This window comes from Gymnoscopelus braueri (genome assembly GCF_963280865.1).
Source record: "Gymnoscopelus braueri genome assembly, chromosome: 14".
Classification (NCBI taxonomy): domain Eukaryota; kingdom Metazoa; phylum Chordata; class Actinopteri; order Myctophiformes; family Myctophidae; genus Gymnoscopelus; species Gymnoscopelus braueri.
The window spans coordinates 10,225,416-10,251,390 of NC_137619.1; the positions used below are offsets into that span (position 1 = coordinate 10,225,416).

The window sequence follows — 25,975 nt, forward strand, 5'->3', positions numbered from 1 at the left end:
AGGCTTTTTGCACCTTACATGTAATTAAATGTTTCTAGGTGTAGAATGTGTCTGAAATGAGGCGCAAAAGGCTTAGTAAAAGGCCTCAGGTCTGATTCAGTAATGATGGTAATCATAGTCTATGGAGTATAGACACCACAATATTTAAATATTCCTCAGACTTCTCAAAGTCTGACGAAGAGCCTCGTGGCTCGAAACGTTACTCACAAATAAATAGGTCTGGTGTGCGGATTTATTTTGCTTATATGCAAGTTCATCAATTCAACAAATCTGTAGACAAATATATGCAGTACCTACATGTATAGAGAATATGATGGTGTCTCTTTAAGCACATGAACCCCAACCCCTATTCTGGTCATGGCATAATAGCCGAGCATTCTGTGAAAACGGGTTAACAATCGGTGAATATAGCCTATCTATTAAGCCTATTTATATGAGCTCGTAGATCTGCTATTTTCGCTATTTGACGTGCAACAAAGTATATAGGGTTTAAGTAATTAAGTATACCCTCCTGTTCATGAATATGGATCTTTCCTACAAACAGTGAGTTGTGTGACAGTGGCTCGCTAAAGTAAAACGTGTGACTTGGCCGTCTGGGAGGGTTGGTACTACAGTATATAATGAGCTGTGCCAGGCGGGTGCCACAGCTCCAATTGATCAGAGACTCCCCATTCTCTGTTTGTTTTGTTTTTTTATCCCACACAGCAATGGTGCAACCAACAATAAACATCAGTCAGTGGCAGTCCTGTGAGAAAACTCACAGCTTGTTGATGAACACGGTTGAAGGATAGAGACGGCACAAACTTGGAAGCTAATGGGGCTCACGATAAATGAGCACAAAAAAACAAACAAATAAAACAGACAGCGCCAACTGACCAAACTCAACATCCTTGTAGAAACCAGGCTGTTGTTTTAGTCTGACCTTGAACTCAACGATGTAGGTACCTAATAAGCTAAACCACAGAGTTTTTACAGCAAGGTATGTGTCCAGAAAAGAGACGGGCAGGAACACGTTTCCCTTCTTTGAGAAATAAGTGAATACACCTCTGCTGGTCTTCCCTTGTCTGACAGACGGTGAGGGGATTTGCTGATTGGGGTGTCAGGGAGGACATGCCTTGGTCTACTCTGTGCAGCAGCGGTAACGGAAGCAGACGTGTTATAAGACATTGGTTCTCAAAGTGGGGTCCGGGGACCGACGGGGGTCCGTAGGGGGGTTACCAGGGGGTCCCCAGCAAAATTTGTTATAGCGTCACAATCATTTTAACCACTTTTTTAAACCATATTTTATACTTTGGCTATTCAAAAATAGCAGATATATACAAGCTCATATGAGCTTGTAGATCTGCTACTTTTTTTTAATCTTGAAAATGTGTGCAAATCTTTGAATATGTATATTTTTTAAAGTGATTTTTTTTTTACTAAAATCTTTGCTTCCAAAATAATTTCAGAGGGGGGGGGTGGGGGGGGTTACGGCGAAATAAATATACATTTGGGGGTCCTTGGCATGAAAAAGAACCACTGTTATAAGAAATACATTTGATAGTGGATACTCGATACTCTCGATGGTGGAAGAAACAGTAAGTACACTCATACAGCACCTCTTCCTGTAGGCATTGCACAATTGAAGCACTATAAATATTTACTGCCTAGACTCAGGGAGGGTACACACTATGCATATTAATTACTGCTAAGTGCTCCAGGCCATACGTTAGAGGAGCCTGGGAGAGGGTTCCATACTACACTTGTTAATTGTGGAATACATTATATTTTCTTGTTAGCAAGAGCATGCAGTTTAGAATTTGCGGTCCCGGTGTCTCTCTATGTGCCTTATATTTGAACTGTTGTGAGCATCGCTTGGTAATTTGATTAAGTCATTATCTTCACTTGTGACAACTGTACAAATTAATCGGCTCGACTTAGCGCATTTGTAGAAATTATCATTATGCTCCCAACAGGCGTTGAAATAAAAATTATAATTTTCATTTATATGAATGTTCGGTGAAAACAATTTCATTTAAATTCCAATGGAGTACACTTGTGAGTTTTAAAATTGAGCCAAAGCCTCTTTTCCCAGCCTTTTATTTTCCCAGTGACGGACAATTTTTGTCAGCCAAGTCGGCTTAGAACTATGTATTAATCCCCCAGATAATAAAAAATAGAAAATACACACTTGACAGAGTAGCTGTCAAGGTGGAGGTGAAGTGGTGACGCTTCAAAAATGCAGTCATTCCCATTACCTGGACAGAAAAAAAAGTTAATGTAAAGATTTAAACTCACTGGAACTAGGAATTTCTTAATCTCCTCCAAGGCGTGACTCATGCGGGAGTAAGCCTCTCCAGGCGGTGCAAAGACTTCAATTAAAACATGAAGATCGTTACTCAAATGGGCATATTTAGCCTCCCCACTGTCCCGTAACTCTTCTTCCTGCGGATGAAAGAAAACAGATCAAGTATTGCTGTCCACATGAAGAGAACTGACATGACATAATATCAGAATATTTTATTAACCCATTTAGACCGGGAACGCATCTGTGTGTCATTTTTAGATTTATTTTGGGCTATTCAAAAATAGCAGATATACAAGCTCATGAGCTTGTACTGTAGATCTGCTATTTTTGGAAAGAAATCGTGAAAATGTGTGCAAATCTTTGAATATATTATGTATACATTTTTAACAAAATCTTTGCTTCAGGGGGGTCCCTGGAACAACATGTTTTTGAGATGGGGGTCCGTGGCCAAATACATATAATTTCGGGGGGTCCTTGACATGAAAAAAGTTTGAGAACCACTGATATAGCAACATAGGTTTTTTTCAAAAAAACTGTTAGGATTTAGAAGATATTTGTAGAATCCCCAGAAGCAAAGATTTGAGTTAAAAATGTTGGCTTTAGAAAATATATATATATATTTGCACAAAATGTACAACATTTTTCAAAAATAGCAGATCTACAAGCTCATAGCGCGGCACTCGGTGCCGCGCTATGAGCTTGTGGATCTGCTATTTTTGAATAGCCAAACTTAAAATGACAGATGCTTTCCCGGTCTTAAAGGGTTAATTGTATACATTTCATTTTGGTACACAATTTTTGTGTACCTTTAACGGACAAAGTAATAAATACATTCAAGCTCATTGTACCTGCTCGTTTTACTTCACTTGCATCCTTAAGCATATTATAGAAAACTTTCTTGTACATGCCTGACTAGTGACTACATCTCTGCCCTACAACTTCAAAGGAAACTTCTGAGCTTAACCCTTTAAGACCTGAGAAGATTCTAGAAATATCTTCTAAATCCTAACAATTTTTTGAAAAAAAAAAACAAATTTTTTTTTTCCTCGATTTTTCAAAAATAGCAGATCTACAAGCTCGTAGCGCGGCACTCGGTGCCGCGCTATGAGCTTGTATATCTGCTATTTTTGAATAGCCAAAGGCATCTAAAGTGACACAGAAGCGTTCCAGGTATCAATGGGTTAAATTGTTCTGCTGATGCTGGAAGAAATTATTAATATAATAGTGATTTTGATGATAAGGAATTTTTCTATAATCAGCCTTAAATTCTGGAATTGGGGCGTGTGGAACTGGAGCGCATCAGTCATGGTTTGTGCTATCAAAGAAAAAGCATTGTTGACATTTTTGTTGCATGATCATTTATTATTGAAGCGTCGCTAGAGCTCGACTAGCTCGTCCAAAATGCCAGGACAGCATGAGGACAGAATAAGGCACCAGTCATTATGTCAAAGTCTTACAATTGCAGAGGGATGCTAAAAGCAATTCAATAATGAGTTTTGCCAGGATTGCAATTTAGTGTTATCTCTTATTGCGCAAACATCTTTTGTCTCAGCAGACGTTCAGACATTGAAGAGGCTTTGATGTGAGAGATTCTTGCATTTGTTTCCTATAGGACCATAACCTGATTACATTCCCTGACAACCTGATCTAGTTAGTTTCAGGTGCATTAAGCTATATATATTCTCAAGTATTGGAGTGCTAATTGTCTAATCTGTCTTATTGCGAACGCGGGAGGAGGCGCGCCTCCGACCAAGTGGAGCTTACTATGTAACCCTGCTTGGGTTGTGTCTCTGTGTCTCTGTGTCTCTGTGTCTCTGTGTGCACTGCCTGTGTGCACTGCCTGTGTGCACTGCCTGTGTGCAGCTCCTCTGAGATAAGTAAATGTCCAATTTAGACGTACCATACATCAAATGAAAGGTCTTTGAAAACTGAACACACCTGTCAAGGTTGCGTTTAAGCCCGCCCCTTCCCCCGGAAGCCACGCCCCGGAGAAGGCTCCTAAAAACTCCCCATTGAAACCCCATGTTAAATGAAAAGTGCCCGAATCGCTCCCAAACTTTTTCTACCCCCCCTAAGTGGGGGTCTACGAACAAATACTTCGGGCTCGGATTTTGGCTCCGCCCCCCGGAAGTGGGTGAAACAGGCACTTCAAACACTTTGTTGAATTGTTCAAAAACATTCAAAGTTTTTTTTTTGTGAATTTGTATTTTTCTAAGATGCTCCTTTTAACGCAGAATTTTTTTCTATTTTTTATATATTCTTTTATTGGTTACTTTTTTTTAGATGATTTCTTTTCATTATTATTTTTTTTTTTTGCCGTTCGCTTCCCGCGTTCGCGCGTCTTACTTGTCTGTCTTATTGTCTTATCTTGTGTCCTGACTATTAATTTCCATTGCTGACGAAGAAGACGGACTATGCACTTACAATCACTTGAACATTGATTCTGGACGACTACAGGGGCTTACAGTATGTTTTGGCCCCAGTTTTTCCTGTGCAAATTAAAGGGATAGTTCACCCCCAAAATGATCGATTACTCACCCCACGGAGACTTGAATTCATGGAGATTTTGGGGTTTTTGTCGCATTCCTAAGCCAATAAGCCAATGACCCGGCGGCGGCTCCGGTAGGAGACTCAAAGTGTCAACTTTGAGTCTCCTACCGGAGACATTAGCATCTTTCCGACAGTCATCAAATTAATTGGCTCAGGAATGCGACCAAAACAAAGAAAATCTCCATGAATTCAAGACTTCATGGAGTGTGTAATCGATAGAAAATTTGTACTTTTTTGGGTGAACTATCCCTTTAATGCTCCCAAGAGGAAGATACATGTTGATTTGCGCCAAGCTTTGAAATGAGTGAGTGTATCTGACTGCTTATTCTTCTGACTGCTTATTCTACCAGACACAAATGTGTGTGTGTGTGTGTGTGTGTGTGTGTGTGTGTGTGTGTGTGTGTGTGTGTGTGTGTGTGTGTGTGTGTGTGTGTGTGTGTGTGTGTGTGTGTGTGTGTGTGTGTGTGTGTGTGTGTGTGTGTGTGTGTGTGTGTGTGTGTGTGTGTGCGTGCGTGCGTGCGTGCGTGCGTGCGTGCGTGCGTGCGTGCGTCTTTCTTTTATAAACAAATTGACATGAAAAGCAATTAATAGATTTCATAATCGACTAAATAAATTAGTCTGATTAAGCTAACCATGTATTATACTTCGTTGTACAATGGTGGCGTACAAAAACTGTGAAAATAGCCAATCGACAAGCCCACAACTGTGAGCCCAAACTAGTTCAAAGATTTAATTTGAACTCTGAATTCAGAATTCATTTAATTTATTTTTCTTTTCAGAAGTGGATCTCTGATAATAAAATCAAAGAAAGAGGTCCCGCTCCACTGTTCAGAACTTGCAAAAAATGCTCTTCGTTAAGTCGACGTTTCGGTCGTTAGACCTTCATCAGGACAGACTTTTTTTCTTTTCTTTTGTATGTCTGAACATACCTGGAATTTATCTCTTTAAGGTCGGTGAATACAAATACTGTTTGAAAACAGTTTAGAAATGTTTACAAATGATTTCCAACAATTTAATCAAAAACTAAGTAAGCATAAAGAACTGGACTATGCCGTTTGAACTGCCAGCAACAATACAAGGATAAATTGGAGAAGGATCTTTATGTGGGTTGTTATGTTTAGTGACACAGTCCAATGCCAAAACATGTAGGCAAGACACAACAAAGGGCACATCCGCTCAAAGGAGGGGATTCGAGTTTCTAAATTAACTTTGCCCTGTGGGGGGAATATGTGATGATGACAATAATGCTTGTGCATTAACATGCATTACGAGGCTTCAGTTGTTGTCTCCATTGGCAGTCAATCAATCCCCCCCCCAAATCTGAATATGCCCATAATTAAAATCATATGACTCCCTATATGCCAGATCTCTGTTTTACATGCAAATGATTGATTGATCAATCTCCACTGCCTGCAAGGGAGAAAGGATTAAAATGTGAGTAGTCCCATGTGCTGCAGAGGCACTTGTTAATCCTCTTTAACCCATTAAGACCGAGAACGCATCTGTGTCATTTTAAGATTTCTTTGGCTATTCAAAAATAGCAGATCTACAATCTCAAAGCGTGGCACCGAGTGCCGCGCTATGAGCTTGTAGATTTTTGAATAATCAAGAAAATTTGAGCACATCTTTGAAAATATATATATTTTTAAAGCAAACATTTTTAACTCAAATCTTTGCTTCTGGGGGGATTCTACAAATGTCTTCTAAATCCTAGTTTTTTGAAAAAAAGAAAAGAAAATGTGTTGCTATTATCAGTGGTTCTCCAACTTTTTCCATGTCAAGGACCCCCAAAATTATATGAATTGTGGCTGCGGACCCCCATTTCAAAATATTTTGTTCCAGGGACCCCCCAGAAGTTGTAACAGAGTTAACACATCGGGTGCCAAACACGGTCTGAACCGTGTTTGCGCAGAGTAGCGGTCCGGTGCCGAACACGGTCCAGACCGTGAAATATGTCTTTTTGTTTTTTTCGTTTTTCTCCACACGGGCGGGGCTAGAGCAGCTCTGGGAGTACCCATTGTGATCTTGAGAAGGATAGGCCAGATAGATCACCGGAAAAACAAAAACATGGCTCCCATCCACTTCCTGTCTATTTCCTTCTTTAAAACACCTATATCTCCGAATCTGTTTCCGGTGGGGAAAACCGGTCATGCGCGATGCGCGATCCCCCCCCATTGTAACTCGCGAGTGAAATGTTATCGTTCCAGGCTGTAGCCAGGGTCATCGCGCAACATGAATGGATGTTTTTTTTTACATGGATTTGCTCCTCGTGGAGTCTAGAGCTTTAAACAGCAAAGCGCAGTCAATGGGGAGAATGCTGGCACCCAACGTAAGTTGTTATGAAAAAATGCTGGCACCCAATGTGTTAAAAATGTTCGCTACGGACAAACAGATATTCAAAGATTTGCACACATTTTCACGATTTTTCAAATAAATAGCAGATCTACAAGCTCATAGCACGGCACTCGTGCCGCGCTATGAGCTTGTAGATCTGCTATTTTTGAATAGGCAAAGAAATCTTAAAATGACAGAGATGCTTCCCCGGTCTTAATGGGTTAACCTCATATTACCCTGCTGGGTAGGGTGATAATGTGTGTTCAGGGTAGGGAGCCTGTGACATTGCTACAATTGGCAATGTCAATCAATAAAGCTAGTTATAAAGCTAGAATCCATACATTTCATGTTCCCTAATAATTACAGTACAGGAGGTGCCGTAACTGTAGCACCTGGGATTTGAACCTGGGTCTACACCGCATGGGGAACTAAACATCTGGTCTACCGTTCATCTAAGAAGATGTCCCCACCTGTCCAGAGGAGATATTGGGCTTATGAGCATCAGGCAGAGCTACTTGTCAACCTGGAGATGTCCTACCCTACCTACCGTCAATTTATCAATGGAAGAGTAAGGAGACTACCTCCAACCATTGCAGATGTGTTCGTTGAGTTGTATTAACATATTCTACCATACAGATTGGTTACTTAAAACACAGTTTTTATTTTCATTTAAATAAGTCCCCGGATAGCAGCTTTAAAGATACAGGCACATCAACCGTTAAAACACAGAAAACAACGGCACCCTCATTTTGTGTTGTGTTGATGTGGTTAAAATGTCTCAGGAATATTGTTCCAGTTTATTTTCTGTCAATTGTGAACAAAATATCTCAAGACATAATGCGAGGTTCCTCACCAACTTTGATTTGGATGGTACTTCGTTTTTGAATGCGATACGTGTTCTGCAGTTTGTTCCCTCTGTCTCATCATAACTGATTTCCACCCTAACGGTATACAACTCAGATGGCACTGAGTTGGCACGGCCATCATCACACCACCCTGTCTGACGACCACTGTAGCCTAATATCTCTCTTGGACCAGGGGGATTCCCCTTTGGCGGGCCAGTAGATGTTTGGTCTCTAATGTGGGAGACCCAGATTCCATCTACAGCTGGTTATTCTGACCTTAGCCTCGATCTCCAGGCTTTTATTGCTTAGTTTTGCTAAAAAATAAAAGCCTGGCCCATCCATAGCCTGTACTGGGTATGAGGAAGTGTTTCATTTCCCAACCAACCAGAGTGCAGTGGGCGTCACTCGTAATGTTGTGTTAACGGGGCGGGGGTTGACGGACAGATCGGTGAACCAATGGGATCATGCGCAGTCTCTCGCCGGCTCTATACACCCGCCCCTTTATACACGAAATCAGGAGGGTTGCAGCAGGCTATTCTGACCTAAATCACATGAGAAAAGGCAAGAAATACGTACGTACTTCCGCCGAGATTTCGGACATACGCAGATATTTCGTGAACGTTTTGGAGACATTCTATCAGTACTATGACGTCCTATTGATGACATAAGGATCATATGAGGATTTGTGGATTTATAGATATTTTTGTTTGTTCGCTGATCCGACCGATTTCATACCGCGTGTAGCACAGCTCGTAGCCACGATGGAATTTCTTATTTTATAGAGCAAACGAACGTCTCAACCTGGGTTGCCAGATCTGCTTATTATAATTTCCTCGCAAGATTTTATTTGAAAATAGCCGATCTACAAGCTCACAACACGTCGCATCGCGACGCGTTGTGAACATATACATCAGCTATTTTCAAATAGCTGATGTATATGTTAAAGTGCTCACGTGGCCCCATAGTCGCTTCTTTTGGGCTGGTTTTCCTAGACCTGGTTGCTTGTTTCTCTCCCAGAATCTGGCAACACTGGCTCTCAACTACCAGAGGCCTACTCTTCCATTGAGAAATGTAGACCCTGGTGTCGGGTAGGACACCGACTGGTTGTCAAGTGCAGTAGTGCCACCTGAAGCTCACAAACCTAGTATCTCCCCTCGCCAAGCAGGAATTTTGATCTCCCACGTATAGGACAATGAAACTCACGGATTACACCTTTAACGTCCAGCTCCGCATTCACAAAAGGAGGTTTAATTACGGCGAGTCTATTGTCATCTCCTGATACAGTATGTTACCTTCAGTAGTGTAACTCTATCAGAGAGCACTGAGGCCCGTCATGACCTTGGCTAAGCTCTCAGATCCAGCGCTCTTATCCTGTGTATACACACGGATAAGGCTCGCTCCAAGGGCTCCAACAAGCCAGCAGGATAACGTCGCTGTGGGGTTGAAACCTTGTATGTCCAAAACCGGCACTTTTCAGGAACCTTTTGTTCCAATGGATCTCATTAGGCCTGTCAAAAAAAATCGATTCGTGAATAAATCGCGATTCTTAATGCCACGATTTTTTTAATCGTTTCAAATGTTCAGAATCGATTTTTTTTTTTTTTTTTTTAATGAAAATTTTTTTTTTGACCCAAAGACCAAGGAGATATGATTTTTTGAAGATTTTTTTGAAGAGGTTGTACCTTTTTCACTGGCACTTTGTCTGAAATAAATGTCAGAAAGACTGACTGACATGATCTGGCTGCATTGAAGTGTATGATTCAACTTTTCATGGTTTATATTGTTCAGAATTGTTTTAAAATGTTCTAGTATAATTAAAGCAAAACGATTTGGGGAAGAAAATCGCAATAAATCGCAGAATCGAATCGAATCGCAATTAATGGCAGAATCGCAATTTAAATCGAATCGGCACCCTAGGATTTAATCGCGATAAATCGCAGAATCGAATCGAATCGCCATTAATTGCAGAATCTCAATTTAAATCGAATCGGCACCCTAGGATTTAATCGCAATAAATCGCAGTATCGAATCGAACCGCAATTACTCACAATTAATCGCAGAATCGCAATTTAAATCGAATCGGCACCCTAGGAATCGATTTTGAATCGAATCGTGAGGTAAGTGAATCGTGACACCCCTAGATCTCATGTAGTTATTATTAGTCGCAAAGCTATTTTCATCGGTTAAATATTTATAAAACCCACAGACTTAACCACTATAACTTTCACTTTCCAAATCTTTCTAAACACATTTTACAGGGTGGTAGGGCTAATTTATGAAAACAATACTTAAATATGGAGATATAAGGTTTCTGCCCGACTGCGATGATAAATAGCTTCAGCAGAGAACTTCATTGGCCACGATGTGTGCTATAGTGTTAATAGCATGCTGTTGTGTAGTTGTCTTTTTCTCTAATGTTTGATTTAACACACTGAATGCTATTAATTCCACACACTAGCTGATGTCTTGATATACTGTATTTCACATTGTACAGTTGGGATTCTTTATTTGTATGGGCACTGCCATAGGGGTATTTCTCTCACGTTTTTTTTATATGTTTTGACAATTTGGCCAATGTTTGACAGTTTTTTTTATAGTATAGTTTGATGATTACCTTTGATGCAGTAATGGTCTGATGCAGTAATTGCTGAGGTATTAAAAAGTCCTTAAATTGTCACTTCACTGGTGTCATCTGGGGACCCCCCCCAATCATGTGGGGACCCCCTGGGGGTCCCGACCCACAGGTTGAGAACCACTGTATTAGTTAACCATTTTCAATCTGGCGTCCCTATTTTGGGAATGCTATTATAGGCACTTTTTTTCCCCCTACAAAATTCAAAGAATTTCAGAACATTACAAAAAGAGCCAAAATAGCAGATGTACAACATGTCACATCGGGACACGCTGTGGGCGTGTAGATATATTTTTGATAGATATAAGTGAAGTACATGTATTTACTGTATTTATCAATGTGAAGCAATACTAAGTTGTAATCTTACCTTGCCTTTATCCCTCATTGAACCTTTACCCAGGATGGACATCTTTGCTCCCGTTTCTTCTTGTAATCTTTTCATGGAATTTCCCCGTGGTCCCAGCAGCTTCCCAACGAAATTGAACTGAAACAGAGGGAAAAGGATGGTTGATATCTATCTATTAATTACTTAAACCCTATAGTAAACTGGACCCAAGTTGGGCTCTGTACCGTTTTTTCCCCTGTCTACACCAAATTTCTTGGCCAAAAATAGCCAATCTTGCGACAGGTTGTGAGCTTGTAGATCTGCTATTTTTGGCACATGTCCCGCCTAGAATATGAATGCTGGGACCCAAGTGATTAATATAATATACAAAAATGTTACATTATTTACAGTGAGATTTTATCTTTTTCTGGGTCGTCCCTTATTTCCAAGGTCATGGCGAGAGAGTATGTTTTACCCCCTGTCCGTCCATCCATCCGTCCGTCCGTCCGTGTGTCCGTCTGTCAGCAGCTAATCTCTGGCACCGTTGGCTTGATCGCAGTGAAACTGTACACACACACTCCCTGGATGCCAATTCAGAACCTCTGCCCCAAATTTTCACATGGGCCTGTTATAGCGCCACCAGGAGGCCGATTTGTGCAAAACCCATTTTTTTATATTACTCCTACAGATTGTATCCAAACGTCATACAAATCGGTACACAGTATCTCTATTGTCATGTGATCAACCCGGATCTGTCCGATTTCTCATATTCCATCCTCATGGGCTAAGGTTGGCCTCCAAAGTTTGCAGGATTGGTCCGTTTTGAACAAAATGCCTCAAATCATGAACGCAGCTTGCAATTTCGTGAAATTTCACACGCACATTCCCATTAGGCCGAGGAAGAAATGCCACTTAAAATGTTTCAAATCTGCCTCATGGTGGCGCTATAACAGGCCGATTCGTGTTTTTACCAATAACTGCACCGATCTGTGTAAAACTTTGTTTGCACACTCTCTAGAGGCCAAGGAAAAACCTTTGCCCTGCATTTTTCACATTTGCCTTTTATAGTGCCACCAGGAGGCCGTCTAAAGTAAAATAATTTTTTTGATATTAAGCCTTCAGATTGTATCCAAATTTCACCTAAATCGGTACACATGATCTCTATAGTCATGTGATCAAGACGGATCTCTTTGATTTCTCATATTCCATCCTGATTGGCTAAGATTGACATCTAAACTTTGCAGGAGTGGCCCGTTTTGAACAAAATGCCGCAAATCATGAACCCAGCGTTCGATTGCAGTGAAACTTTGCACACACATTCGCACTTCGTTGAGGAACAAATGCCACCCTTTTAACATTGCCCTATTATAGCGCCACCAGGAGGCAGATTTTTGCAACACTTTTCTTTTTTATATTACTCCAACACATTTTGTCCAAACATCATGCAAATCGGTACATATTATCTTTGTAGTCAAGTGATCAAGATGGTTCCGTCCGATTTTTCCTATTCAATCCTGATTGGCGAATTCCGAACATTGCTGGACCACAACAACCTACCTGACCTGGTGGAGACCATGTATATAATTGTATTATAATAGCTCCTAAAAAAAAAAAAAAAAAAAAAATCGTTTGGTTCTCTTTCCCTTGATTAATCATTAACCTCCCCTTACTGCATGTAGAACTTTCACTGAATATCTATTTTTGCCTCCTGGCAGAGATAAGCACTATATTGACCACACTACTGGCTTTATACACTAAGTTAAACCTTTTTTTATGAATAAAAAGTAATTTTGTCCAATCTGTATGGTAGAGTATGTTAATACAATATAACTTATACAATTGGGGTGGTTGTATTTTGTCTCCCTGCTCTTCTATTGAGACATGGAGATCGTGTCAAAGGTCATTTCTCACGTAGACACAGGATCTGACACAAATTTTGACCTGATGGTTAGGATTACATTTATCCCCTGAGCAAGCAGGCACGATTAGCTCAATGGTACAAAATGTCAGCACTTGCACAAGAAACTGGGTTCAAATCCGGGGTAGAAGACGAAAGTTACATAGTGCAGCTTTAAGTGTATTTATGAAGCACATTTCATACAACAGCCAGCAGACTCAATGTGCTTCAAAATGAACTAGACTTATAGGAGCCATTGTCAATATTCATGCACCAGTCCTGTATCATTGATCATTACAGCGTTAGTCCTGGCAATTCTCTTTTGAATGTTATAAATGAGATCTATAATATACTCAAGTAGGCCTACTGTACTTAAGTACACTTTTGAGGAGTTTTTACTTTACTGGAGTATTTCCCATTTTCAACACTTTTACTTCTACTCCACTACATCTCAGAGGCAAATATTGTACTTTTACTCCACTACAATTATTTGACAGCTTTAGTTACTAGCTACTTTGCAGATTTAGATTACAATCACAAAACATACATTAACCACTTCAGCCCTATATATATTTCGGCCATTTGAAAATAGCAGATCTACAACCTCACAATGTGTCACATCGCGACACATTGTGAGCTTGTAGATCTGCTATTTTCAAAAGATTTTAATACATTTTTAACGAAATGGGACATTCTGCACAATGAGTACTCTTTAAGTGTATTTTGATGGCAATACTTTTTTACAAGACCTTTACTTGTAACAGAGTATTTCTACACTGCAGCATTGATACTTTTACTTTTTTAAGTAAAACATTTGAGTACTTTTCCCACCACTGCTAGGTGACATATGTCATCATGGTCACAACATACTGTACATGATGTGACCATGATCTCTTCATCTCGTGGCCACTACAAATGTCCAACGAGATCCAAAGCTCTGGGACAACTGTTGTTTTTTGTGACCATGACAGAGAGTGAACCATACGGTGACATCTCCTCTTCTGTAAGCATCCATCAAATCTTGGGCTCATATAATTGCTACATTACCATGAATGTCTCTGAGAGGTTTTAATGAAATGTTTTTAAACGTATAACCGCATGAACCCTAGCTAGCATCCCTATTCTGGGGCCAACATTCGGTGACTCGGTAGACTCGGTTCCCTGTCATTACCCTTCCTGTTACTCTGTGTGTGTGTGTGTGTGTGTGTGTGTGTGTGTGTGTGTGTGTGTGTGTGTGTGTGTGTGTGTGTGTGTGTGTGTGTGTGTGTGTGTGTGTGTGTGTGTGTGTGTGTGTGTGTGTGTGTGTGTGTGTGTGTGTGTGTGTGTGTGTGTGTGTGTGTGTGTGTGTGTGTGTGTGTGTGTGTGTGTGTGTGTGTGTGTGTGTGTGCGTGCGTGCGTGCGTGCGTGCGTGCGTGCGTGCGTGCGTGCGTGCGTGCGTGCGTGTGCGCGCGGGCGATCCAAAGGTGCAATTTGACAGGAGATGCAGTTGGCCCCAAGTTATTTGCATATTTTAAATTAATATTGTGGGAAATATCACTAGATTAGGTTTTATTTTTATTTTTTAGAATTAATCTCATCCAAAGTATTTTTTATTTTAGGGTAAAACCATCTGTCCTCCACCACTGACTCAAATCATAAGGTGGCAGCAAACTTAGAGATGCTGCTTTACTATCTCCCACTAGGACAGTAGTTCTCAAACGTTTTTATTTCAAGGACCCCCATAACTCTACGAGTGAACTAAATGGAACCAAATGGACACATAAGGGTCAGCAGCTGATTACATTAAATAAATTCACACCCGCTCTTTTCAGAACCAGGTCATCTTATCTTGTACCACATGTTGAAACTCTCAGATGGTCCTTGACTTTATTTAATGTCCCGCTTGCACATTAACTTTCCACTGGGCAAACCAATGTTGGTTTGTGGGTATATAAGGACATGAATTTGCCCAATATTCTGAGAGAGACTGTTTCAGCATGAAGGGCTGTGGGGCTGTGCTTGTTTTACTGTTCTGCCTGTCTGAGGCTGGGGCTCAGGGAGAGAGTGGATGGGTCAACGAGATAGAGAGCCATGTTGAACCAGGTACCCTCTTACAACCCGACCTCTGGGCTGAGCTGAAAGCAGTGAGAGACATGGTGCATAGCCTGGGAGCCACCGTGGTCGAACAGAGAGAGAAGCTGAGGAACATGGAGTCCAGGGTGGCAGCCAGCGAGGGAGAAGCCAACGAGCAGAGGAACTTGGTGACTGATCTCCGGGTGGAGCTGAGCGTCACCAAAAACGAAATGGAAGGAATGGCAAAAGAAAATGCAGGTTAGGATGGTTTAGACTTTAGAGGCAATATGCATCTTATGCAAAAGATGCTTGAAGGAGTTGTACAGGTCCAGGCTGAAATGTATGTTTAACATAAATTTCTTCTAAATATTTTTCAGAAATGGCTGTGAAATTGGGTGCTAGTGAAAGCAAGGTGGAAGCCCTTACGACCAGACTGGGAGTCAGTGAGGGCCAGGTGATGGACTTGAAGAAGGAAAGTGAAGGTAATTTGAACAGTGGGAGCAGCTAGGTAGAAGCAGGCAGTGTTGAAACATGTTGTTACAAATGTTGTTACATGTTTTGATCTTCTAATTTACTGTATATTTGATCCATATAATCCACATGGGAAAGTTTATCCACTCAAATGTGACGGCATGAGTATTTATGATTGACTTACGGTAATATTAATATTGTGTTGATTTCAGCCCATGGTGCTCAGCTGTCTACCATAAAAACAGAGCTAACTGCAACTGAGAGCCAAGTAGAGGAACTGTGGAGTAAGTATATGCAAACATTATGTTCTACAATGAAGACTGAATACTGAAAATGTTATTCCACAAAAATGCATAGAAGAAATATATAGGTCGCGGAGCATGCACGCACGCTGCGCACGCGTGCATGTGCCCTGGGCAACTGTCCGTTGCCTAGGGCGCATTCTGACATTAACACGGCCCTGATCTCAGAATGTCTGTCCCACTCTTACTGAACTTAGTCAACTAAGATCCTACTGTAGACTTACTGAATATTCACAAACTCACAAGAATATCAATAATGTTCTATTGAGTACTGTAGCAACTGTTTAATTTGACTACTTTGTCTTGTTGAAGTTGCTAGTTGGATGTAAGCTGCTATACTGTAAGACAACAGTTTTAATACATTTGATTGGTATATTTGCTTAATAGTATATATCATATAATATTATAAACAATATGATAATGCTCCTGTGTTACAGACAAACCAAAGGTGGCCTTCTCTGTCGGTTTCACAAATTCTGGATACGTTGGACCATTTAATGTTGACACCACTCTGGTCTACACCAAGGTCTTCACTAACATCGGCAACGCTTACAATCCAGTTACAGGTAGGTGGTGATTGGGCCCTACTGGGACTGGGCCCTAGGTGGACCCAATTAGGCTATTCTATGTGGTACCGAACCTTATTCGACAGACAGGGGGACAGACACACAGGGACAGAGAAAGAGGGGAGGACAGGACACTCAGCGTTGCCATGTTCTCTGCTTATAAGCGGATTTGCCTTACTTTTCACCACGGTGTTGCCATGTCCAAAAATTATAAGCGACTTCGCCCTACTTTCACACAATACTCTCGCTCACACTGTGAGGTGGCTGCAAGTTGGATCTGCGATCCGAAGTGTACGACACGTCACGCTAGATGTGAGGGCCGCGCAGCGGCCCGAACTTCTAGTTTAAATCAATAGACAGGATGAGATGAGAGAAGTTTAATGTCATTGGTTTTAATTAACAATGTTTTAAAACAATTGTTCTCAAAAATGTTCATGTCAAAGTGTCTCACTCAAAAAAGTGTCTCATCACAATGTGTTGTGAGCTTGTAGATGTGTCATTTCTCATAGCCTGAGTATACAATAGGGTTACGGTGGTTAAACTGATTTTGATGCTAACACATTTTGCTGGGGACCCTGGAACCCCTCCAAGGACCGTTAGGGGTCCCCAGACCCCACATTGAGAACCACTGTTTTAAAAGGTGTCCTGTTTTCCACAATATGGTGGGATGGTTTATTCACTGTGTGTGTGTGTGTGCGCGCGTGTGCATGTGTGTCCTCTCACAGGTATCTTCACATCACCATTGAAAGGAGCCTATCTCTTCAGATTCACTGCATTTACTGCCGCCTCATCAGGGTATTTCCGTATTCAGATGTATAAAAATGAGCAGAGACTCTTTTATAACATTGGATACAATGTTGGTGGGGGTAATGAATATACATCTAATGGAATGATCATAGAGCTGGAGGTGGGAGACGTAGTTTACATGCGTTTACCTAGTGAGAACAAGCTCTATGATAACTCAGAGAACCACAATATACTCAGTGGTTTTCTGCTCTATACTATGTAACACTGGTACCATTACATTATAGAGATGAGTGTTTGTTGGCATCCATAAGGCTCATATTCATCCTGTCAATAAACACATATTAAAAAGCACTGTTGACAGTCTATTGTATGTTTTACAGATTATTATAACGACTATAATATATCTAGAAGGTGAGTGATGTGTTTTGTCTATATATGGCACATGCCGTATATGAGAGAACCATCTGGATTATTGAAGACACAGACATTCTTAGTGAAAGATGTAAGACCTTACAAGATGCATCTTTTACATTGTCTGATATTCTTTGTTTTTAGGTCAGTGGAGAGAATAAATGCTGGACTTACTGTAACACAAACACCTTTAGACAGAACAGAAAACATTTGTGGTTTATGTCTAGTGAAAAAATATCAATCAATTTTAAGTCATTTCCTTTACCCCAACATCTCAAGGCACACTATAAATCCATGTGTATCACAGTCTCAGAATATTGATAATATTAATAATAATATCTGGATGATTGAATAAGCATTTATGTAACTGTTACGACCCGGCCTAGGGGTCACCAAATATAAAAAAGTCGAGATCGAGACCAGAAGAAAAAAAAAAATCATATTTGATAGAAAATTTTCAAATCAGCCTCATGGTGGTGCTATGACAGGCCGATTCGCGTTTTTACCTATAACTAAACCGATCCGCTTGAAACTTTGCACACTCCTTAGAGGCCAAGGAAAAACCCTTGCCCTGCATTTTTCACATCTGCCTTTTAGAGCGCCACCAGGAGGCTGACTTTTGTAAAACAAATTTGTTGCTATTATATTACTCCTTCAGATTCTGTCAAAAAATCACGCAAATCAGTACACAGTATCTCTATAGTCATGTGATCAAGACGGATGTGTCCGATATTTCATATTGCATCCTAATTGGCTAACATTAGCTTCCAAAGTTTGCAGGATAGGTCAGTTTGGAACAAAATGCCTCAAATCATGAACGCAGCGTGCGATTTCCGTGAAATTTCCACTATTCACACTAGGCAGAGGAAGCCACAATAACCTACCTGACCTGGCGTAGACCTGTGCTCCGAGGAGCACTTTTTCTAGTTTTGATTTCAGATACGTGGTAACCTCATACTTTACGCCCAGGATTCAGATTCAAAAATAGCAAAAGTAGCAGATCCACAAGCTCAAAACGCCTCACTTTTCGAGCTTGTAGATCTGCTACTTTTGTGTGACACTGCAGTATGATCAAGTAGTAGGGCATTAATGTACGAAAAAACTAGGACTGGGACTCGATTAAAACATTTTATCAAATTAAAGGTAGGGTAAGTGATTTGCAATTATTAAAATAATTGCAAAATGGGTCTATGTTCTGATAGTGCTCGTTACTATAGAGTGTCCTGTCCATATAAGGAGTCTCCATGTCTCTCCAGCTCTTTATAAAACAGAAAATGCATTTTCGTTTCAGTTTCAGTTTCATTTCCAATTTTATCCAATCAGGATAGAGAACTCAATCAGGATATAGATTAAACAAGTGAATTTGGAAGTGATGACACTAAGAAATGAGCAGACCAAATTAGAACTGGAACACTATAAAAATAAAGCTTAAAAATGGGTACTTTCTCCTGATTGGCTGAGATTTTGACACCTACCAGAAAATGTATTTTCTGTTTATTAAAGAGCTAGAGAGACGGGGATACTCCTGTTACTGAACAAACACTCTATAGCAATGATTACTATCAGAATATAGTGCTTAAACCTTTTTAAAAAATACTTTTTGTTTTAACCCAAAAATATCACTTACCCTACCTTTAATTAGAGGCTTTGTAATTAATTAATCGCAATTAATCGCATTTTAATCGCATATCAATATTTGACCTGAGAACAGTGAAACGCATTTTTTTCAAATGGATTTTGGCATACGTCTTTAAGTAGGCCCATGTACTCAAGAACTGTACTGAAGTGGTATGATCGGTCCGTCTGAAACTCGTCCAGTGAGAAACGTTCCACGGTGCAAATATAGGTGCGATTAAAATGCATTTAATTAATTGATCGAAATTAACGCGATAAAGTCCTGGCCCTAGAAAAAACACAAAAAGTTAAAATATGGAGATAAGAGGTTTATGCCCGACAGCAACGACATGTACAATGACTAAGGAGTATTGCACAAACGGGTGCTGGGCATGTATTCCCGACTTGCATGGCGCCCAAGTAGGCCGGCCCCTTTCTAGTAATGTTAATATCGACAGATGATTACACTAGGGAACATAACTACCTTCCACCAAAAACAAAGTTATATGGACTTACTCAAATGAATCTATTGATGGCATGATATACTCAAATTAATCTATTGATGGCATGATCTTTTTTTTATATAAAGTAAGTTGTTTAAGGCATACTCCAGCAGTTTTGATCATAAATATTTTGCAACAAATTGACACTGCAGCAACGATGAATTGGTTTGCACCGAATTATTTCCCCCACAGTTGTATTTATCAATGACAAGTACAAGCAGCAATATGTTGTTGGGACTTGTTCCGCAAAATATCCTAGACATAATAATATATTAAGTAAGAGAAGAAATAATAATATAATAATACAAAATATATATACAGTAAGAAAGAAATTTAAGATCTTGTCTTAGACAAGTACATTAGCTTATCAATATGCAGCAGTTCCAGAAGTATACAGTATACTGTACTTATCTAGCTGTGCAGGTAAAGATCATCTGCATATCTAAATCAATAGCTGCAATATCACAGTCGAATGTGCAAGGAGTTGAGCATGTACACAAATGAGACTGAGAGTCATTTAACCCAATCAAAAAGTGCAAAGGAGTCAGCATATACATAGTCATTTGTCGGTGCAATTTCCTATTTTTTGTTTTCATTTTTGTTGTCCCTGTTTAGTGATCTGAGAGCTGCCGGGAAAAAAGCTTTTGTTCAGCCTCGAGCCCTTAGCTGTAAGAGCATCTCAAGCATTTCCCATTTCGCATCATCACAAACAGTTCATTGTGAGGATGATGCTTGTCCTTCATAATCCTTTTGCCCTGCTCAAGCACCTGCTCTCGTATAATGTCCTTCAGAGACGAGAGATGTCTCCCTGTGGTGCGTTCAACCGCCTTCACCACCTTCCGTAGTGGAGAGCCCTGTCCATACCAAATTTTTTATGACATTTTCTTGAACATGGCAGATCTACAAGCTCACAACGCATCGTGATGCGACACATTGTGAGCTTGTAGATCGTCTCTTTTTTAAAAGCTGATGTATACAGTATAGGTTTAAAGTGGCTAAACTGATTTTGATGATATATATCATCACATGTAGCTGGGGACCGCTTGGAACCTTCTCAAGGAGCCCTGGGGGACCCGGTGCCCACTTTGAGAACCACTGCACCACACTGTATAATGCATGGGAAGCAATCGCTGGTAAAAAAAAGCTAGGTCTAAATCATGGGGTTGCATGGGCATCCCTGTCTGTAGGATTGACCGGTGAATCCCGAGGGGCTTCATGGAAACCCACACAAACACATCCATTCATATTCTATGCCATCGTCCATTCACTCCACTGAGTGCTGGTTTGAATGTGAACCCCAATGAATCATATCAGAGGAGTGGGGCGGCATGATTTAGCACAGGACTGGTCCTGGCAGCATCTCAATTGTCCAGGTGCGTTATCGGTTCAGTACTCTACTACTTTTCAACCACATGGAGAAGCTAACATTAATGGGTTGTAACAGCCCATTAAGACCGGGAACGCATCTGTGTGACCACTTAAACCATTATCTTATACCTTGGGCTATTCAAAAATAGCAGATATACAAGCTCATAGCGCGGCACAGAGAGCTTGTAGATCTGCTATTTCTTTTAAATTGTGAAAATGTGTGCAAATCTTTGAATATATATATTTATTTTTTTAAAGCAAAGATTTTTTAACTCAAATCTTTGTGGGGTCGGCGGTCCTTGACTTGAAAAAGTTTGAGAACCACTGATATAATAGTTTTTTCAGAAAACTGTTAGGATTTAGAACATTTTGTTGAATCGGAACCTCAGGCCTTAATGGGTGAAGATTGCCGATCTATAAGCTATAATTGTTTTACGTTTTGAACAAACTTGCCAAAGGGACGCCATGGTTAATGTGGTTAGCATACATTTTTAATTGATACATTGTGATCGGCTATTATCAAACATAAATATCAAACGTCTACATACCCTATACCCCCAGGGCTTTCCACTAGATCCTGTGGTATTATAAAATTGCAGATCTACAAGCTCAAAATGCTTCGTAAAACACGATGCATTGCGAGCTTGTAGATCAGATATTTTTGCTGAACTTTCACCCCAGAATAGGGACGCCATAGGGGTTTATGTGGTTAATTCAGTCTGACCAGAAGCAGGGATAAAACATAATCCCCACCGGTGATAAGAATGAATGAACAGAGGAGGGGATATCAAAAGCAGAGGCGTGGATTCCCTCCCCCATCCTCCCAGCAAATGGAACCTTGTATATATGTGCCTGTGCTCCATGTCTGCAGTCTCCCTCTACAGTCCACAGGACACCAGACAGCAGTATTGAGAATGAGACAAAAGCCATGCACGCCGTCCATGCAAACTGGGAAGAGAATTATTATTATCAGTGGTGGTAAAGTAAAGTACATTTACTTAAGTACCGTACTTAAGTAAAATATTTCCAATTCCTTTACTTCTACTCCACTACATCTCACACCAAAATATTGTACTTTTACTCCACTACATTTATTTGAAAACTTGAGTTACTAGTTACTTTGTATAAAAACATGCATTAACCACTTCAGCCCTAAATACATTTTGGCCATTTGAAAATAGCCGATCTACAAGCTCACAATGCGTCGCGATGCGACGCAAGATTTTTATACATTTGAAAACTTGAAATGGGACATTCTGCATAATGAGTACTTTAAGTAGATTTTGATACCAATACTTTTGTACTTTTACTCAAGTAATTTTTTTATTCTGGACTTTTACTTGTAACAGAGTATTTTTACATTACAGTATTGATACTTTTACTTAAGTAAAACAATTTAGTACTTTTTCCACCACTGATTATTATAATATAATTACACGAATTCAATTTCCGTTCGACATGAAGAAATAATATTGTAGCGTCCTGGGGTGTGTCACTGGACAGGAGAAGGACTTCCCAGCGTTTATTGTTTCATTGTTGTGTTATTGAGTTGCTATTTGGTATTTAGGTAATGTGGGTGTTATGTTGCTTATTATTATATCATTTATGTCATGTGTTAATAGTTGGAAACCATGGGTGACGATGAGGTTAGGGGAAGTGATGCCTTTCCTCTTGTCTCGCTCTACTTGTGAGCTTGTTTGGAGCCAATTTGTGTGTGTAAGCCACAAATAAAAGATTTCAACAGTTTCCTGTTGAAAGCAGATGTCATGGTTTTTCCAGGGGAATGAGCAACCCCCTTGGTCTTGGACAGTATTTCCTCATGATGAATGGCAAATGCATTTGTCTCACCTGTAACAACTGCGCAGCGATAGCGAAGGAAGGGAACTTGGAAACATTTTCTGACAAACCACAAACCATTTGACAAGTTGATTCTCAACCAGCAACGTGACAGATCATTTTCTCAAAGCTGGTTGGTAAAGTTATGGCAGCCACTTAACACATTGGGTGCCAGAGGTTTATTAAAATATTATACGTTGAGTGCCTGCATTTCTTCCATCCACTTGCGTTATACGTTTCGTGCTGCAGAAGCCCCGACGCGGAAGTGCATGTAAACAAAGCGTGCGTGCGAGACGGCGGAGGGTCCCGACTAACGCCTGGAACAATAATATTTCCAACGCGATCCTCCATTGCAGCGTGATCGCCGATCGGAAACGGCTCGTTTCCACCACATTAAAAAGAAATGGAGATATTAAGCTTTTAGTCAAGGAGATAACATTGAAAACGCCGACCGGAAGGATTTTTGACATGGAGCCTCATCCAGCCTCTTCTTCTCAGAAACTCCTTGGGTGATGTCAAAGTTTCGTTTTAGCGCCCCACGTGGGCCACTCGTATAAAAATAGAATTGGGTCAAAAACGGTCCGGACCGTTTTCGGCACTTCTCGTTTGGACCCTCAAAAACGGTCCGGACCGTTTTTGGCATTCAATGTGTTAAGGCAGCCGCCTATTGTTTGTGCACGAGAGGAATTGCTCACACAAAGAGGCAAGAAAGGACCTTTTCTGTGCGTTCATGGACTTTTTTGCTAAAACGGAACTTCACCTGTTAAAACTTGTTTGTTTTCATAATGATGCACGTCACTTGAGTCTGTGTTTGTTCACATTACGTTTTTCAAGTCAAAGTCCGATCACCAGTGACAGATGACCTGTTGAGATGAGTTTATTGCATAGTGAATCCAACGTGCAATGCATGCATACCCGGTTAACCAGAGATTGCTTACAGATAAATAATTCACCATATAATTCACCAATACCAGCATTACCAGAAACGAAGTGAGAAAAAATGTATCCACTGAACGGATCCGCGAATCAGTTCAATTCCAGGCTAGACAGATACAGAGATCTCCATATGGGCATATCTGTCGGATCTGCGGCGCGATGTGTGATAGTAAGTTAAATGTTCTCAAATAGGAACTTATAAATATCGGTCAAAATATCAGTATAGTCTAGGAATCTCCAAGATCAGGATCGGCGTCGGACCCAAGAATCTGACATCAGTCGGGCTCTACACACGTTCACAAAGAAGATCTCGAACGTTGCCACATTATACGTGTCTTGCCTTTTTGCGAATTGCAACCAACTAGCCTGACTTTAACCCATTAATACCTGGGACGCATCTGTGTCACTTTTAGATTTCTTTAGGCTATTCAAAAATAGCAGATATACAAGCTCATAGCGCGGCACCGAGTGCCGCGCTACGAGCTTGTAGATCTGCTATTTTTGAAAAATCGTGAAAATTATTTTTAAAATATTTTTTTCCGTTTTTTTTATTTGGATTTTGAAAATGTTTAGAAGCGGCCTCAGGTCTTAATGGGTTAATGGACTGGCAGCAGGTTCCCGGTGGCAGCTCTCACACTCAGGGTGAGACATCGCCACAGAAGACAGTTTTGTGTGGCTGCAATAGACCTTTTCACACCCGACTACATAAAGATTATAAATGACTCCAGGTTTATTTCCTGTTGCAGTGTTTGTGAATATCAGGAGCTGACAGGAAATAAACATGGACACAAGCTGTATCCTAGCAACGCAATTGCACCCACGAGGTCTAGACGGCAACAGATGTGAAATTGGATTTCATGTGATCTTTCTGCAGGACCCATTTTCATATTGAAGTCCATAAATACCTGCTTGCATTATTTCTTTAAAATGTTTTGCGGCATACATTTTATTCTGTGGTATTGTGTTGTCACCTTTTGATAACTGAGAAGCTGTCTTCCTTACTTATTAACACATTGGGTGCCAGAGGTTTATTAAAATATTATACGTTGAGTGCCTGCATTTCTTCCATCCACTTGCGTTATACGTTTCGTGCTGCAGAAGCCCCGACGCGGAAGTGCATGTAAACAAAGCGTGCGTGCGAGACGGCGGAGGGTCCCGACTAACGCCTGGAACAATAATATTTCCAACGCGATCCTCCATTGCAGCGTGATCGCCGATCGGAAACGGCTCGTTTCCACCACATTAAAAAGAAATGGAGATATTAAGCTTTTAGTCAAGGAGATAACATTGAAAACGCCGACCGGAAGGATTTTTGACATGGAGCCTCATCCAGCCTCTTCTTCTCAGAAACTCCTTGGGTGATGTCAAAGTTTCATTTTAGCGCCCCACGTGGGCCACTCGTATAAAAATAGAATTGGGTCAAAAACGGTCCGGACCGTTTTCGGCACTTCTCGTTTGGACCCTCAAAAACGGTCCGGACCGTTTTTGGCATTCAATGTGTTAATCTTGAATTTTAACACAAAGTAGTCAAAATGTTATTTATTTTTGTTTATGAAACAAGATCTAATGCATCATCATCAATATCATCAGTATTTCCCATACATTAGGTTTTCATTACTTTTTATGTGCATAACACTTCTCCCAGTCAGAAGCTTATCTTGTATTTTGTTATTAAATATATACAGTTAAAAGCAACAGAATCAATCAATTTGCAAGTGTCACGCATGAGCAGCATTTCTCAAACATACTTATTCTATGTTTGTGTTATTCTATTATTCTAATTGGCAGCCTATAATAAAAGAAAGCCTTAATTGGAAAAGTCCAAAAAGGTTGCCCATCCCTGGTCTTAAATTGTATGGGTATACTTTGCATAATATGTAATATGCAGAAATGCTTTTTGTAAAATGTCAGACACATTACTTAATGAAGGGAATATGAAGAGCAATTTCCCTTTCTCTTGAAAGGAAAAGAAAAGATTATATTTGAAGAACAGGTTAATGAAAAGGAATGATTGTTGGGTCAACAATTATAGTCTTGCATTCCGTTCACAGTATCTCAAGTGAGGGAGGAAAAATGCATAATAAATCAAAATAATTGTTCCCAATACAGCACATTACAGAGGAGAATAGGTTTCTTATTCGAGGCACAGTACAGTTTATGGTCCTCTGTCTGTGTTGAACAATACCCTAGCTAGTCATGTTACACGCCGGTGCTCCGGTCATCCATGTAGTATAGAACTACATTAACCCTTTAAGACTGGGAACGCATCTGTGTGTCATTTTTAGATTTCTTTGGCTAT

General features: G+C 40.3%; 1 protein-coding gene across 1 annotated transcript in view; it reads right to left on the reverse strand.

Moving 5' to 3' along the window:
- Positions 1–25,975, reverse strand: part of khdrbs2 (KH domain containing, RNA binding, signal transduction associated 2) — a gene marked incomplete at its 3' end in the record, with an annotated part of 120,580 nt that overhangs the window by 44,595 nt on the left and 50,010 nt on the right. The window contains exons 3-4 of the mRNA XM_080448671.1: positions 11,016–11,132; positions 2,278–2,424 (exon numbers count right to left, since the gene is read on the reverse strand). Of these exons, the coding sequence (XP_080304797.1) occupies positions 2,278–2,424; positions 11,016–11,132 (264 nt within the window). The remainder of the gene's footprint in view (positions 1–2,277; positions 2,425–11,015; positions 11,133–25,975) is intronic.